Below are 18,392 nucleotides of genomic sequence, written 5' to 3'. Positions count from 1 at the left end.
AAACCGCCATTTTGGTCTATATAGTTGTCATGTCTTTGTGATCATGTTCTGTTCAGTTATGTTCTGTTGTGTTTTTGACTCCATTAGTTCCTTTTTTTGCGCACCCTAGTTTGTTTTAATTTCCATGACTACCAATTAGTTTTCACCTGTCATGTCACGCACCTGGTTCATTTGGACTCACACACCTGTTTTCAAGCACCATAGCACTATTTAAGCCTGTAACTGCCAGGCAGTCAGCCTGGCGACATCACCCTCTACTACCCTCGTAATCCTTGCTGATGAACCACGCTGCCTTTTTCATACTCTTTTTCTCGGTCCAAGTAAGTTTTCTTAATTCGCGCCATAGTTTACAAGTTTTATTTTATGACCATAGTTTTGCCTTAGTGCAAGTTTTTGTTTTCATAGCCAAGTTTTTGTACCTCCTCTGTGAGCGCTTTTCGTTTGTAACTTTTTTGAGTTATTAATTAAAAGATGTCTTTACCTTCACTCCAATCGCTTTGCATTACGGTAAAACAAACTACACCACAGTCCTCGTCTTGACATATAGTAAATGTTAAAGGACAATGGTAAAAGTCAGGACTGAAGATCTCTTAACAATCATAAAAAATTATTTTGGTGCATTGTTTAATTTTTTGCTATGTCAGATTCCAAACTTAATTGTAATTTAGTAACAAATGACAAAACTACCATTAAAACTACAATGTTTAACTGTGCAGTATTTTATTGTGTACAACTACACAATAAAAGATTGCATTTTCAGTTTTGAAAAAAAAATGAATGCACATTTTTTTCTACACAGGCTTAAATCCCTGAGGATGTTTTTTAATCCCAGTTCTTAACAGGAATGTAATTATTTCGCTCGAGTGTTGTTGATATAATGAAATTATTTGAAATAAAAACGTTAAACTTGAGCATGAAAAAAAACCCTTGTCCAAAAAGTAATTCCCCTCAGATTAATGCAGCTAAAGTAAGGACCAAAAATAGAGAAACCATTTACCCAAAAGAAACAAAAAAAGTTACTAAAATATACAAAGGGTTAATATGAATGGAAAATATATGACAGTCAGATTATTATTTTTATTAATTTTAATGTGCATGATGTTTGCAATGTAGTTGACTAGTTTTCTAAGGACACCACACAGAAGGTGAACATGCATGACGAGATGTTGGACTCTCCCAGCTTACTTCTTTTCTTCTTTTGCAATTTGAGCTGCAAGGTATATATAATAAAAAGGAAATGATTAGCACCTGCAGGTGGAAATACGATAGTCCTAATTTGAAGACAAAGGCAGTCACACCAAAAGTACAACAAGTGAAATCTAAGAGATTGAATACATTCAATCAACCATCTGCTGTTCTACTGTTATTCATTATTTTAGTAATGGATATCACTTGTTTTAAGTGGGTATTGTGTACTTAATTGTATATTGTATATAATATATCTTATGTACCTTTAAGAACATGTCATAAACTAGAAATTCCATAAGTTTAAAGTTGTTCAACCTGTGAAAAAATACCTTACTGAAAAGTCGTAAAGTAATGTTTTTTTAAGCATTGAAAATTTGGATTTAATCGTTTCTTTGAAAAAAAAATTACATGTTACATTATTGTAAACATTATTTATATATATATATATATATATATATATATATATATATATATATATATGTATGTATATGACAGTATATATATGTGTATACATATATCCACACATATATATGTAATATATATATATATATACATGTGTGTGTGTGTGTGTGTGTGTATATATATATATATATATATATATATATATATATATATATATATATATATATATATATATATGACAGTATATATATGACAGTATATATGTATGAATGTGTGTATATGTATGTATATATATACATATACACAGAACTCTCCTCCAGAAGGTCTTATATTTGTCCATGTGATGTCAGATGAAATAAAAATGTTGCTGTTTGGCCACAATACCCAGCAATATGTTTGGAGGAGAAAAGGTGAAGCCTTTAATCTCAGGAACCCCAAACCTACCGTCAAGCATGGTGGTGGTAGTATTATGCTCTGGGCCTGTTTTGCTGCCATTGGTGTTTTACAGAGAGTAAATGGGACAATGAAAAAGGAGGATTTCCTCCAAATTCTTCAGAACAGCTTAAAATCATCAGCCTGGAATTTGGGTGGGTCTTGGGCGCAGTTGGGTTTTCCAACAGGACAATGACCCCAAACACACGTCAAAAGTGGTAAAGAAATGGCTAAATCAGGCTATAAATAAGGTTTTAGAATGGTCTTCCCAAAGTCCTGACGTAACCCCCCATTGAGAACAATGCTGAAGAAACTAGTCCATGTCAGAAAACCAACAAATTTAGCTGAACTACACCAATTTTGTCAAAAGGGAGTGATCAAAAACTCAACCAGAAGCTTGTCAGAAGCTTGTGGATGGCTACTAAAAGCACCTTATTGCAGTGAAACTTACCAAGGGACATGTAACCAAATATTAACATTGCTTGATGTATACTTTTGACCCAGCAGATTTGGTCACATTTTCAGTAGACCCATAATAAATTCATAAAAGAACCAAACTTCATGAATGTTTTTTGAGACCAACAAGTATGTTCTCCAATCACTCTATCACAAACAATAAGAGTTGTAGAAATAATTGGAAACTCAAGACAGCCAAGACATTATGTTCTTTACAATTGTATATAAATGTTAGTGTGTGTGTATATATATATCCATCCATTTTCTACCGCTTATTCCCTTTTGGGGTTGCGGGGGGCGCTGGCGCCCATCTCAGCTACAATCGGGCGGAAGGCAGGGAACACCCTGGACAAGTCGCCACCTCATCGCAGGGCCAACACAGATAGACAGACAACATTCACACTCACATTCACACACTAGGGCCAATTTAGTGTTGCCAATTTCCTGCAGTCCTGGGTTCAAATCCAGGCTCGGGATCTTTCTGTGTGGAGTTTGCATGTTCTCCCCGTGAATGCGTGGGTTCCCTCCGGGTACTCCGGCTTCCTCCCACTTCCAAAGACATATATATATATATATATATATATATATACTTAGTGTATGTAAGGATGTTTCAAAAGTAGTGAATGATAACCGAACATTAAAATTAAATATGAGAACCCTATGGTAAAATGAAATGTGCGTCCGTGTCGGGAATACTTACGGCGAACCTCCAGTTTACACTCCACGACGTCCTCCCCGCTGTCGTTGATGGCCTTGCACATGTACACCCCGCCATCAAAAGGACAAGGCTTTCGGATCTCCAGAGTCAGAACGCCATGTTTACTCAGCATTCTGTATTTGGCCTCATGTGTGATGTCCATCTTGTTTTTGTACCAGGTCACTTTAGGCTGTAGCACATTATAAAACTGGTCATTCCATTCATCCAGTCATGAACTATTTGAATTGCAAAATAATAATTCATTCTGTTGATCTGCTTTGTTGCTGGGTGTAAGTATAAGAATAGTTTAGTCTTTATTTGAAGGGACAATGCACAGAAACATTAAGGTCAAAGACAGAGATATGTTCTGTACCAGATTATAGCTAATTTCCATCTGCAGTCCCTGGCTACCTAAATTAAAGGGATACAAAAATCATGCAATAAAATTATGACAATAAAATCATATATCACATAATCAAATTAAAAAAAGTCTTTATATGCCCTTTCATGGACACATACTTAATATACAATACAACCACATCTCATTTACATCATCACACAAAGAAAATACATGCCCTTGAAAACAACCATGATTTTAACTGAAACACCTCACAATTTCAATCAATCAATCGTTTATTTATATAGCCCTAAATCACAAGTGTCTCAAAGGGCTGCACAATAGTAATTTATTGATTTATTTGTCATACAAAAAAATAGCATGTTTTACATTTTTTAAGCACCAGCACCATTTTTTCAGGTACTGATTTAGCATTAGTGTAGGTTAAAATGTTATTGATACCACCTTTACACAATTATTGGGACGCGTGCCAGCTGCAGGAAGCCAACAACATGGAGTAGTTTTCCTTTGCTGCCGCTACAACAGTTTCCACTTAATTGGGAAGGTTTTTGATGAGATATAATGTGTGGTCCATTTATGAGGTCTAATGTCAGTGATGTATATTTATTACAGTAGAGCAAGGGGTTGGACCTTTTTAGCCCTCGACATATTGTGAAAATTAAATTCCTATTAGATAACAGAAAGCTAAGGCGTTTAGTTCAGATAGCTTGGCATATATTGACCTACATTGGACTTACTTTAGCATCTTTAGTGCACAAACTCTGCCCCCATCTTTGAATTTAAGTGGGGGAAATGTGAACACCTTTGCTATAGAGCGTGGGTGTTTTTGTGTTTGGTTGGCCCACAGCATATTTTTAGAACAAACAAAAATTTTAAGATAAAATAGGAAAAAGGGTTAATTTATTGAGGAAAAAGCTGAAATTTTGATTTTAATTTTAGTTTTACAACAATAATTCTGTCATGGATAAATATAATACACATTAAGTCGATATGTCAAACATAGTGGCCACCTTAGTGACCGTGTGAGCAGCTTTTATTGCTCCAAAGCCACTTTTTAACTTCAATTGTGAATGAAGAATACTCTTTTAGACTTTTCATGTTTGTTGTGAGGTCGTTCCATTCCTTTGTGGCTTTATATGAAAAGGCTGATTGTGCAAAATATGTTTTACATCTGGGTACGCTACACTGCCCCCCGGTGGAGGCTCACGTGTTTCTAGTTGTCACAGCGGATGTAAACTGGACAAAGTGCTTAAGTGGCGCTGGTGCAGTGTGATTTAGGATTCGATGGGCCATTCGTTTTGATGCTAATCTTTGAATGGTAGCTAAATTTAACAATCTATATTTTTGGAGAATTAAACAGTGATGGTGATGTTGTGGTTTTTGGTCAAGGATTTTGAGCGATTGTTTTTGCATAGTTTCCAATGGCCTCTGTGTAATTGTGCTTGCCTGCGACCAACATGTTATACAATAATAAAAACGAGACATAAGCATTGCATTAAAATAAGTTTGAGCTGCCTCCAGTGTTAACAAATTGCTGATACATTTGAACGTTTTTATGTTGGATTTAAGACTCTGGCACATCTGTTTGATATGTTTTTTAAAGTCAAGTGTTGGGTCTAAAATGACACCCAGGATACTGACCTTGGGAATGCCTCTGACAGAGCAGCTGAGGGTAGCGTTGTAGCCGCAGATGACTGAACGGTTCATTAAAGGATGCGTGAACTTCGGAGCCTCAGAGAAGTTGATGTCCTTGTAGGTGGGAGACTTGTAATCCAACCCTGCAGACATATTAGTTCGGCAATGCCAATCACATATTCAATCATGTCAATTTAGTGGTGATATTTCTTTTAAGTCAATCAAGGCATGACATTTATGTCGATCCAGTCCAACATACCAGTTTTCTGGATGTAGACGCTGTCTTTTGTTACGCAGGGTTCTGGACTGTGACCCACCAGGTTGATGGCGAAGACTCGAAAGACGTACTCGTTGCCCATGATGAGGTCTGACACCACACAGTTGGTTCTGCGGTACTGATCCAAGACTGTGAACCACTCCTTAAAAGGTGGAACAAAACAAGGAGAAACAAAAAAAAAATCCAAGACATTGTGATGAAAGATAGTGATTCAAAAATACACCAGTCCTGTACAGAAGACGTCGATGTTTTGCGCACATTATGTTTTTCCCCAAAATGTGTAACTCTGACAAAAGACAAACACAAATGTCCTACTGGGAAAAAAAACAGAATCCTCTGCAGTAGACATTTACATTTTGTGTAACAGGGCTACTTCAAGTGCTTCAAAGAATTTGCAAAGTCGTAATTGCGCCAATTCGCGCATATTCAACCAATCCTTGCTTGTTATGCGCAGATTTACAACTTTGTCAAATACCAACATCCATCCATTTTCTACCATTTTGTATTTATTTTCCTATATTTTGGCACTCCATCACAAGTCAACTTTCCAATCAAAATGTTTGTTCGTTGTGTAGACCAGTGGTTCCCAAACTTTTTCCACAAAGTAATACCACAGAAAAAACGGTCATGCCTTTCGATTATGTTCTGTTGGTTTTTGGATTCTTTGTGCACTCTTGTTTTGTCACCATGACAACCATTAGTTTCACCTGTCATGTGTTCGGACTCACGCACCCGTCACTAATCATGTCTGTATTATTTAAGCTTGTAGTTGCCAGGCAGTCGGCCTGGCGTCATACTCTACACTCCGGTTATGACTATACTCAATACTCTGATTTTGCTGTTCATGCCCTGCTAAGTAAGTTTTGTTTCTTGTCCATAGTTTCTGCCCATGTGTAAGTTTTGTTTTCAAGCCACAGTTTAGTGAGTTTTTTTAGTTCATGTTTCATGTCCTCCGTTTTGCTTTTGCTTTTACGTGCTTTAGGCACGCTCGCCCCCAGGTTGTTTTTTGTTTCCTTAGTCAAGTTTTTTTGCCTCCGCTGTGAGCGCCCTTTGTTTGGTACTTTTTGAGTAAAACAATTAATTATATCTTTACCTTCACGACCGGTCCAGTTCCTTTGTATTCCGGGAAAACAAACCACACCACAGTCCTCGTTACGACAAAAACGTGGCACTTCCTATGCCACCATAATGACCGATGTTAAAATACAGTAGCATAGTAGGCCTACGTATACACTAAAAACAAGGCAGGGGTTTTATCTAACAACTATATTTAATATTTTTAACAATTGTAATATCACACACAGTTTGTACAGTAACACTGTGTTTGAATATAGGAAAATGTAACTTTATTCAAGTGACTCTTTATTGATCAAACTGCACAATTGTCATAGCTAAGACCTAATTATTGTTCCTGTCTACAGCGCTAAGCCTTCTGGGTAATGTAGTATTTGAACGTTTAACAACACACCAGTGTCCTCAATACCTAGTTTACAGGTTTACATTTATTTAACCTTTATATATCCAAGGTAAGACAATTAAAAACATGTTTCTCTTTAGAAATGCAGATCTAGCAAATAGGGCAGCATTGACATGTTTGAGATGTTGAAATGTGATGATAATCTATCATCATGTCTCATTACCAGCAGAAATTAGCGCTGTGGATCGCTCTCAACATTTTACAAAATGCTCTTAGCGTACGGAGATAAATGTGTTGGAACATAAATTGTTTAAAATGGACAAACACTTTTGAAAGCGTAAAAGATACACAGATAATGTCTGCAACTTTTACACAATAGATCAGATGACGGATAAGAAGGAACACTTTGGTGATGTTTCTTTCTGTCACTAAAATTAATAATGATTATTATTAGTTATAATAAATTACAGCATAAACATAATTTGACAATAATATCTGATTACGTGCTTTTACTGCCACCTAGTGTTTACTTTTAAGTATATGTGTGATAAAATAAGCAAAACATCAATGTAGTATTTGTTTTAAGATTTTTCATGCAAATCCTGTGCTTTTTGAGGGTATGGTTGCCCCACAACAAGAGGTTGTTCCCCAAAACAAAATTGCAGGTTTTACATTATCATAGGGCGGAACAAAACGCCAGATAATGTGTGCTAATACGTGCCATTTTGGGGTCCTTATACACAAACAATAAAATCTGCATGTTGAAGCACAGTAGGCCTGACTACGGTGAACCTAATGCCCTGCGTTCAATCATTAAAAATGTTGACAGATTTTTAATATGTTTTATATTCTCAATGAAACAGCAACGTTTTGGGCTTGTTTGCTCTATTGAACAACAGTCGTCAACCTGCAGTCTACATGTATCTCTCATGTTTGACTGCCATCTACTGGTCACCAGTGGCGGGCCGTGCGTTTCTCACCTCGGCCTTTAGTGATGTCCTTCACCTCTCAAAATATCGTAATTTATGTCACAACATGGACATGGCTGGAGGTACTATACAGAAACCCACTTGCACACAACTCCGTATTGAATCCCCTCAACAGTGTACAAAACGGTCCATTTTTCAGCGCATTTAACAATCAGTATTTCCGCTTTTGCAATTAAAACATATCTTATGTGGTACTGTCAAAATTAAAAGAATTGTATAACACTAATGAAACAAGAAAAAATTAAGAAGTACAATATTTAAACCTAACAATTTGTAGAACCCATTCAACACCGTTTAAGCCTGTGGTACCGCTCGTAGTGGGTAATTAGTGGTTGAGTCATGTGAAAGTAGAGGGGAAACCATTCCACTGCTGGGATAGGTTCCGGTGTCGACCGACATCGTCTCACAAGATGTAGTCTCTCTTTAAATATCCTTCTTGCAAATATATATACAGTATATGGCAACTAATCAACATGTTGCGCTCCTTATTTGTGAGTACCGGTGAGTTTTCTGTGACTTTCTACGGCTCCGGTGCCACTTCCTGTTTTCGTAACTTGTGATTGGATACTCACTTGGAGCTCCCAAGTGAGTATCCAATCACAGCATAAGGCCAGCTGGAAGGCCTTGCTGACAACAACCGGTGACCTGATTGGCTATTGCAACTGTCTATCAACTGTATGTATCCTTTAACTTACAGTGCACGGACGCCCGCATTGTTGATTCTGAAGGCCCCAGGCCGATTTGGTACAGCATGGCAACATAAGCGAGCTGAATTCTGATTGGATACAAACTCTAACCTAAAAACAACAGCACTGGAAGGAGCATAATATGACATGAAGAGAATATGAATACTTCTAGATATTTAGGAGAAGTACCTTATTTTTCGGAGTATAAGTCGCATCTGCCGAAAATGCATCATAAAGAAGGAAACAAACATATATAAGTCGCACTGGAGTATAAGGGGGGAAATTTATTTGATAAAATCCAACACCAAGAATAGACATTTGAAAGGCAATTTAAAATAAATAAAGAATAGTGAACAACAGGCTGAATAAGTGTACGTTATATGACACATAAATAACCAACTGAGAAGGTGCCTGGTATGTTAACGTAACATATTATGGTAAGAGTCATTCAAATAACTTTGACACATAGAACATGCTATACGTTTACCAAACAATCTGTCACTCCTAATTGCTAAATCCGATAAAATCTTATATGTCTAGTCCCTCACAGGAATGATCTAAATAATATTATTTGATATTTTACGGTAATGTGTTAATAATTTCACACATAAGTCGCTCCTGAATATAAGTCGCACCACCGGACAAACTATGAAAAAAAACTGCGACTTGTAGTCCGAAAAATATGGTAAATTAAAAATGTATTTTGTCATGAATTATGACCATGATTTCTTTAAAAATTACTTTTGTCTTTGTTTATGATCATGATTTCTGGTTATGCTGGTCACAAATACGATTACAACACGTACCTCAAACAATTAGTTCGAAGTCATTAACCACAACCAGAATCAATACGTATACGCATCGGGGAATAACGCGCAATGACAATTTTTGAGATATTGAATGGGTTTTAATTGCAATTTATAGTCTGAAAAATACCATAGTCAAGTTTGAAGTGATCAATCAGAAATTAAAACAGAAAGGAATAAAATTAGGGATCGTGTGTTTGTCGTTACTCATACGCAGCAAATGTGATCTTGAACAATATGAAGAGAGAAATGTCTCATCTGAGTTTTGCATCTGTGGCATTGCTTTTAATGCCGATTGGGAAGCGACGTAGCCTGCGATCCAGGTTTTTGGGTAACGCCAACCGTTATCATCACTCATGCCCATGACTAAATACAGAACACAGTACTAACCATGGTCTTTTTGTCAGCTTTCTGAATACGGTAGCCAGTGAGCTCACAGTTTCCATCGTCTCTGGGAGGCTTCCAGTCGAGGGCAACGTTGAAGCCCCAGACATCCGTGGCCTTCAGGGCCTCAGGGGGTCCTGGTACATCTACAATAAAAATGTAAAAAAAGGTAAGCACTCTGCAAAGTATTGCATGATCTTAGGCCACCACCAACTTTGTTGTTTGATTGATCCACAGTTGTCTTTTTACTGAAACCACTAAATAAAGATACAGTTAGACAGATGACAAGTAAATTAATCCGTAGAACTTTATGGAGCAGTGGCATATGGGAGAAAGACATTTGATTTGGTTGGCCCTGACAGTGGCCCGTATGAAACCACTAGTTTGTCATTCAGGAAGTAGACAGTAGCAAACAGTTTAGTCCTGCCCTGATGGAGGTCTGTTGGTCCCTTTCTACTTAAAGGGCCCCTCGAATGCTGACAACTTTGGCACTTAATTCAAAGTTCTGGACCTTAAATTGATGTCTACAGGTACCATTCCCCCCTGATTTTAGGCTTGTTGAATTTCATCACATTTTTGAATGCCCCCTTTTAGCTTCAAAATGTGGGTGGGCCTTAATCAGCCTGCTGGAGGCTTTTTCATATAGCAAAGTCTGGGTTTTTGCCCAGAATCTGAAGGAATTATCGGATTTGTCTGCCAGATTTTACCAGTTTACCATGAATTGATTAACGTGGACCCCGACTTAAAAAAGTTGAAAAACTTATTCGGGTGTTACCATTTTGTGGTCAATTGTACGGAATATGTACTGAACTGTGCAATCTTCTAATCAATCAATCAATCAATCAGTCAATTAATCAAAGATGCATTGTTGCCTGTTGTAGCAATACAACTGAAGAAAGGGTCAGCCTGCATACATTTCTCCATTATTTGAATATGAAAAGTATGGACCTCTCCCATCAAATTGACTCATACAAAATTGGACGTACCAAGCGAGATAAGTTAAAGCTATCCACGATTTTGAGGAAGAAGGGTTTTGGTCATAGTTTGAATGGAAAATTTTAGAAATTCCAACCAAATGTGAAACTGAAAATCGGGAGCAACCTTGAGAGAAAAAAGACAGAGTCAGAACCTGCAGAAAAACGAAGAAATAAGAGCAAACATGGTGCTAAAAGAAATGAGATAAAGAATGTAAGGTTTTGTGTTCTTTTCTACTGATGTTTTTGTTGCGGCTCAGACCCTTGCCAACGGCTCTCATCCGTCTGTGCGCTCCAGTGAGCGCACCTCAGGACACGCCCAGGGACGCGCCGTGCACGTCTCTGCCCCGCAGCGGCCGCCAGCTGTAATCATTCACCGACAATCACCACACCTGCCTGTAATGAAGGACCTGCCTTCATAAGCCTGCACAACTTGGCATGCCGGCGCCGGAGTATAGCCTTTCCTACCTTCCCTGTGTTCATCCCCGAGTCACGCTGTGTGTCGTGTGCTTCCGGATCTTCCCTGTCTTCCTCATGCTTCCTGGTTTTTGACTCCTTGCTCGCCCCGGACAACAACGACTCGCTCCTGCCTCTCGACCCCGCTTCCCCCCCTGGACTGCCCTGCCTGTCTTGCCCTTGTCTGACTGCACCGCTTCTCTCAACACGCACCTCCAACACTTAGGGTAAAATCCCTCCAGTTAAATCCTGCACATAGCCTTACACCATATACACTCTTCGATCTTGTTCACACTCCATTTCCCTAGTTATATTATTGTATTAATATATATATATATATATATATATATATATATATATATATATATATATATATATATATATATATATACATATATATATATAAAATAAATATTTGGACATTACAGCCACCCGGTGTCAGTCTGCCGTCATCTCCCCCTGTTTGAACCTTAACGGTTTTCCTCAAAATGCTAGGCTATGGTGTCTACGGAAGAGGAGATAGAAGAACAGGGATATCCTGAAATGGCGATTATTTTATTTATCTTTTTGGCTCATAATGTTAAACATACTAGTTTTGAAGTAATCATGGACCAAGGTGACAAAAACATCAAATTAAGTGATCAAAATAATAGTTTTACCCGCTTTGATCCACACTGTTTATGCGAGCTAATGGACTCCAGTTCACACCAAGAGGGGGCGGTGATGGGAAGAGGGCGTTCTAAGTTAATTTAATTATCCATTCATCAATCCATTTCTCTTCTGTGTCGCGGTGGGTGCTGGAGCCTATCTCAGCTACAATCAGGCGGAATGCGGCGTATACCCTGGACAAGTCGCAACCTCATCGCAGGGCCAACACAGATAGACAGACAACATTCACACTCACATTCACACACTAGGGCCAATTTAGTTTTGCCAATCAACCTATCCCCAGGTGCATGCCTTTGGAGGTGGCTACCGATTAATTAAAAAACTAATTGATGTTTTGGATAATGACTACCAGATTGCCATACAAGAGCAAAAAATACATTAGGAGAACCTGATAGTGAAATTAAGGTCACTTGGACGCTATGAGTCCTTTGAGTTCATTGTTGCATTGTTAAATAAACACACCATACAGCAGGCCTGGGCAATTATTTAGACTCGGGGGCCACATTTACAGAAAAAAATGTGTCTGGGGGGCCGGTATATCAATTTTTAGGAACACTAATACAAAACCTCACAATAATGTCTGATTGAATGCTGAAAACGTTATGACAGGTTGCCTTAGAAAACAAAATGGAATTTTAACATTTTTCTATGAACGATAAAACACTGAATATTGACAAAATATGAATGTCACACCCCCTTTCAATCGACATTTTTTACAATCAAGTGAAACGCAACAAAAATGCAACAAACAGTGAAAAATGAATGTGAAGGTTACAAAATAAACCCACATACAATCTGATATATCTGATATATCACTAAGCTTTTAGAACTTTGTTGTGAAAATCTCCTTCCACATTTGTGGAAATGCTTCCCGCCCACACTGCTTGGTGCCTCGTCTGAGCTGCTGTGACGTAGATTACCATAGTAACTAATTAGATGACCATAGTAACTGGTATATCATCCCTGAGCGCAGATTCCAACCATTGAAATACTTTGTATAGTTGAAGACTTGCGGTCATTAGAAAACATGACTGCACATCATAATGGCAGCTACACTTTCCATCTTAAAGATCTAAAAAAATTATTTGGAAATGTCTGGCGGGCCAGATTGAAAAACTTAACCGGCCGCATGTGGCCCCCGGGCCTTAATTTGCCGAGCTCTGCCATACAGTGTCCAAATACTTTGACTTTGACTGTAAACTAAATGCACATTTAGGTGCTCTATTCTGTTTATTTCATGTTATTTAAAATAAAATCTGCATCCCTCTCCTTTTGACCAAAACACTCATCTACCATAGCCTTCTCCTCCGACCTACTTAGTTTCAATTATCCAGAGGTTAATGGTCAGCTATCTGCCGCCCACCACCAAAGCTGAAGATGATTCTGAAGCAAGTCAAAAGGTTCATGCACTAAACCTATGATACGACACTTTCAAAACAACCCACGGCTCTATTGCGCTTTTTCCAAAATGTATGTAAATGGAAAAAAAATGTGTTGAAAAATAAGTTTTTTATTGTAATAATGTTTCTGTAGGAGGACAAACACGATACAAACCTTCCTAATTGTTAGAAAACCCACTGTTTAATATGTTTGTGTGTATGCTTCACTGATGACAGTATATGGCGAGCACCGTTTTGTCCTACTAATTTCAGCGGCCCTTGAAGTCACCTTTGTGTGGACTGTGACTCAACAGTTAGTTTACATGTATAACTTTCTCCGACGCTGCCACAGAGAGACATGTTTTATGCCAGTCCTTCTTTGTCTCATTTTGTCCATCAAACGTTTTAAACTGTGCGTGAATGCACTAAAGTGAGATTTGTTGACGTTATTGACTTGTTGGAGTGCATATTTGGTCACTGCATGACTTCACCCTAATCGATGCTAACATGCTATTTAGGCCAGCTGTATGTACATATTGCATTATTATGCCTAGTTTGTAGGTATATTTAATTGCCTTGACCTATGTCCTCTCTGTATCTAGTTTATTTTTCCATGTTTCATTTCATTTGAGTATTTGGCAAAAACTGTTTTGTCCTCCTAATTTAGGCGTCGGCAACCCAAAATGTTGAAAGAGCCATATTGGACCAAAAATACAAAAACAAATCTGCCTGGAGCCGCAAAAAATTAAAAGCCATATTACATAAAGATAGTGTGTCATGAGATATAAATTGAATTAAGAGGACATAAAGGAAACTAAATGAGCTCAAATATAGCTACAAATGAGGCATCGTAATGCAATATGTACATACAGCTAGCCTAAATAGCATGTTAGCATCGATTAGCTTGCAATCATGCAGTGACCAAATATGTCTGATCAGCACACTCCACATAAGTAAATAACATCAATAAAACTCACCTTTGTGCATTCATGCACAACATTATGTTTGGTGTACAAAATCAGACAAAAAAGAAGTGGCATAAATCACATCTGAGAAAATCGGAGAAAGTTATGCATGTAAACAAATTAGTGTGAGTTCAAGGACCACCAAAATTAGTAGGACAAAACGGCGCTCGCCAAATACTCGAAACAGTGAAGCATGTTTAAAATAAACAGTGTGCTTTATAGCAATTAGGGAGGTTTGTGTCATGTTTGTCCTCCTACAGAAACCAAATTCAAACAAAAAAAGTATTTTTTTTCCCCACATCGTTTCCATTTTTCATACATTTTTGAAAAAGCTCCAAAGAGCCGCACACGGCTCCAGAGCCGGACACGGCTCCAGAGCCGCGGGTTGCCGAACCCTGTACTAATTGAACTCATCGTAGTTTGTTTACATGTACAACTTTCTCCGATTCTGCCACAGAAAGACGTGTTTTATGCCACTCCTTCTTTGTCTCATTTTGTCCACCAAACGTTTTATGCTGTCCGTAAAAGCACAAAAGGTGAGCTTTGTTGATTTTATTTATTTGCTGGAGTGCTAATCAGACATATTTGGTCAATCCATGGCTGCAAGCTAATCGATGCTAACATGCTATTTAGGCTAGCTGTGTGCACATGTTGCATCATTAAGCCTCGTTTGTAGGTGTACATGAGTATATTTCCATGTTTCATGACACATTATCTATATGTAATATTGACTGCATTTCTGATAGTTGTTTGTGTGTCACATTGTTCCAGACCACAGCAAACGTTACGCAGCTTGCAAATATTCTAATAAATCCATTAGAAGGATACAGCTTTGGACACACATCTATAACTTTGACCATTCTACAACAGTCATTTCCAGGAGTTTTCTCACCCTCTGAGAAGTTTTACTAATGTTGTCCAATCTTGTAAAAAAAACTGTAGAATAAATATTATATTTCAACATTTCTGTCAACGAAGGTTTGCGTCAGCCGGTGACACAAAGTCGTTTTGATAGTAGGCTACTATAACTAATTAGCCACTTACATCATGTGTTGCCATCATTAAAGCACTTATATAAGTATTTAATTTTTTTTGCGGCTCTAGACAGATTTTTTTGTTTTAAATTTTTGATCCGATATGGCTCTAATGTAGAGTAAGAGTACATTTTCGTCGAATGTAGGATAGGGCAGGGTCTCTTTGTAGCGTTCCTGCTCACCAACAACCAGCAGCATCACTTTGGCCGTATCCTCCACGTTCTCTATCTGCACCTGGAGGTCGTACGTTCCCGAGTGTTGTCGTTCAGTCTTGCGTATAAACAAGATGGTGTCTGTCTCGCTGTTCCTCACGCTGGCGAAGGTGGAGTTAAGCGGCTCCCCGTCTTTACTCCACGCAACTTTAGGCCTGGGCTTACCCTGGGTGAAGTAAATGAAAACACAAATAATTTATTTACATTTCTTGCCACAATATGTTCATGTATACTTTTTGAACTAGATGAACTTTGTACGCAAAGTTTCTAAATAGTTTGAATAGATCCGACACTTTGAAGCAAGTTTCTACTGTACTTTAACAAAATAGTGTAGGGATCGGTATCGTTTACTTTGTAACTGATATTTGTAACAAATTGGTACATTTCAAACAGTACCAGTTCTTAAATGGTGGACAAATCGTTACTTAACCTATGGAAAACATTGAAAAAATAACCATCCATTTTCTATCGTTTGTCCCTTTCAGGGTCATGGGGGGGTGCCTGAGCCTATCCCGGCTGCATTCGGGCGGAAGGCGGGATACCCGGGGGGAACCCACGCAGTCACGGGGAGAACATGCAAACTCTACACAGAAAGACCCCGAGCCTGGGAATCAAACCCAATACCTTGTTATTGTGAGGAATACGCACTAACCCCTGTCGCACCGTGCTGCCATCATTAAAAAAAAATAATTCAAACAATATATTTTTATTTTTAAGAAATTTTGTGACAGGCGAGAACTCAATAGTAATTTAAATTAAACCTACAAGCAGCCATGGACGGGACCGAGTATTTATAGCCATCTTTTGTACTGAAGGGGGAATTGCAAACTTCCTGTTGATATATAGGTCTAAGTGAGACCTACATTGAGGTTTTTGTTTCATGTGTCTCCGACATTCCTACTGGGAGTTAGAGGCAGTTTTGTCTGAGCAGGGTGCTACCATCTTGAGACTCTAATGTATTGCGAATGGAGAGAAGCTTTTGTATTGAATGGGGAATGCCAAACTTCTTGTTGATTTTAGCTGGGGGTTGTCACTGAATGAAATATAGGTCTGAGTGAGACCTACATTATGGTTTTTGTTTAATTTGTCTCTGACATTCCTACTTGGAGTTAGAGGCAGCTTTGTCTGAGCAGGGTGCCGCCATCTTGAGACGGCAGCAGCACACGAGCAGCAAAAAAACGGTTCTTTGAGGGCTCATAAAATCCAAACCGGAGCAGTAATTAAAACTCTTTCATCAACTTTTAATCAGAAGGTTCGATCTCCCTCTCCTGTGCTTATTTGAAGCCGACACAACAAACGTGCTCAGCGGAGATAATGTTTGAAAAAAGGTGACTGTTTTTACACAACTTTTTTTTTGAAGGGGGAATTTCAAACTTCTTGTTTATTTTTGCTGGGGGTTGTCAGCGTATGAAATATAGGTCTAAATGAGACCTACATTGAGGTTTTTGTTTCATGTGTTTACGACAGTCCTACTTGGAGTTAGAGGCAGTTGTGTCTGTGTTTTCTTCCTAGGGGGCGCGGGAGCGCAATTTTGAGTTTTGGGGTTTTGTGTGTCCAGTTTGGTGAGTTTTGAAGCATGTTAAAGAGGTCAAATTACAGCTCAAAGAGGCGGCGGTATAATAATAAAGAATCCATGCATCCATCCATTTCCTACCGCTTATTCCCTTTTTGTGGTCGCGGGGGGTGTTGGCGTCTATCTCAGCTACAATCGGGCGGCAGGCGGGGTACACCCCGGACAAGTCGCCACCTCATCGCAGATAATAAAGAATAATAATAAAACGCTAGAAATTCAACAGGGTCTTCTGTCCCTTTGGGACATCGGTCGCTAATAACACAACACAACTGATGGTCCCAACCCCATGGAATATAAAACATGTTTTCAGTTATTTCACCTTTTTTTGTTAAGTACAGAACTCCACGTGTTCATTCATAGTTTTGATGCCGTCAGTGACATTAATAGTCATAAAAATAAAGAAAACCCATTGAAAGAGAGGCTGTGTCCAAACTTTTGGCCTATACCGTACCTTGAGAGAAAAGTAAAAAATTCATCAATATGAAATATAATCAGTTATGACAACAGATCAGTCGAGTCATAAACATCGCAACAAACACGACTGGACAGGTTTGTAGCTGGGCGGGCACAGGGAGGATCGTGTTTGAATGTTGTTTTCAATTGCTTGTTTAGGGAAAAGAGTAACATCCATCCATCCATCCATCCATTTTCTACCGCTTGTCCCTTTTGGGGTCGCGGGGGTGTGCTGGAGCCTATCTCTAATTCTGTTGACTGAGCGGCCAGTTTTTGACTGTAAAATCTACGGCAGTTGTTTTTAATTGTGTATTACTGTAAACGGAAAGACGGTAAGTTTGCTACTATGGTAGAAAAAGTGGCAGCTAAATTGCCAGAATAAAAAATAACTTGTACTGTTTTTCCATTCATAATATAATGTTGTAAAAACCCAAACACAAAAATTCAGAAAACTAAGGTGACAGCTTTTTCCGTAAAACCACCCCGCCCCCCAAAAAAACATTTTTTTTTTTTTACTGTTTTTCCATTTACTGTAAAATGTTGTAAAAATAACAAAAACACTATATTTTTCAGTATAATTTTGTAAATGTAAGGTTTTTACTGTAAAATCGACAGTGTACTTTTAAAAAAATTATATAATTAATAATGCAATCCACAGGCAAATTCATACATTATCCTCAAATGACAGCCATACACAAATATGTATAAAATATAACATCTTTGAATGATTTGAATGGTTATCCATCCATCCATCCATCCATCCATCCATCATCTTCCGCTTATCCGAGGTCGGGTCGCGGGGGCAACAGCCTATGCAGGGAAACCCAGACTTCCCTCTCCCCAGCCACTTCGTCTAGCTTTTCCCGGGGGATCCCGAGGCGTTCCCAGGCCAGCCGGGAGACATAGTCTTCCCAACGTGTCCTTGGTCTTCCCCGTGGCCTCCTACCGGT

The 18,392-nt window shown here is 38.4% G+C and overlaps 1 protein-coding gene across 1 annotated transcript in view; it reads right to left on the bottom strand.

Annotated features, from left to right (window-relative positions):
- Positions 1-1,057: 1,057 nt before the first annotated feature.
- mybpc3 (myosin binding protein C3) overlaps positions 1,058-18,392 on the bottom strand; it is a 96,283-nt gene continuing 78,948 nt past the window's right edge. Inside the window, exons 26-31 of the mRNA XM_061887216.1 lie at positions 15,387-15,582; positions 9,734-9,873; positions 5,428-5,587; positions 5,175-5,311; positions 3,179-3,365; positions 1,058-1,210 (exon numbers count right to left, since the gene is read on the bottom strand). Coding sequence (XP_061743200.1) covers positions 1,182-1,210; positions 3,179-3,365; positions 5,175-5,311; positions 5,428-5,587; positions 9,734-9,873; positions 15,387-15,582 — 849 coding nt within the window. The 3' untranslated portion in view covers positions 1,058-1,181. The remainder of the gene's footprint in view (positions 1,211-3,178; positions 3,366-5,174; positions 5,312-5,427; positions 5,588-9,733; positions 9,874-15,386; positions 15,583-18,392) is intronic.

Source organism: Nerophis ophidion, linkage group LG25 (assembly GCF_033978795.1).
Source record: "Nerophis ophidion isolate RoL-2023_Sa linkage group LG25, RoL_Noph_v1.0, whole genome shotgun sequence".
Taxonomy (NCBI): domain Eukaryota; kingdom Metazoa; phylum Chordata; class Actinopteri; order Syngnathiformes; family Syngnathidae; genus Nerophis; species Nerophis ophidion.
The sequence above is the reverse complement of the archived record's forward strand: the minus strand, read 5'-3'. Positions and strand labels throughout refer to the sequence as shown.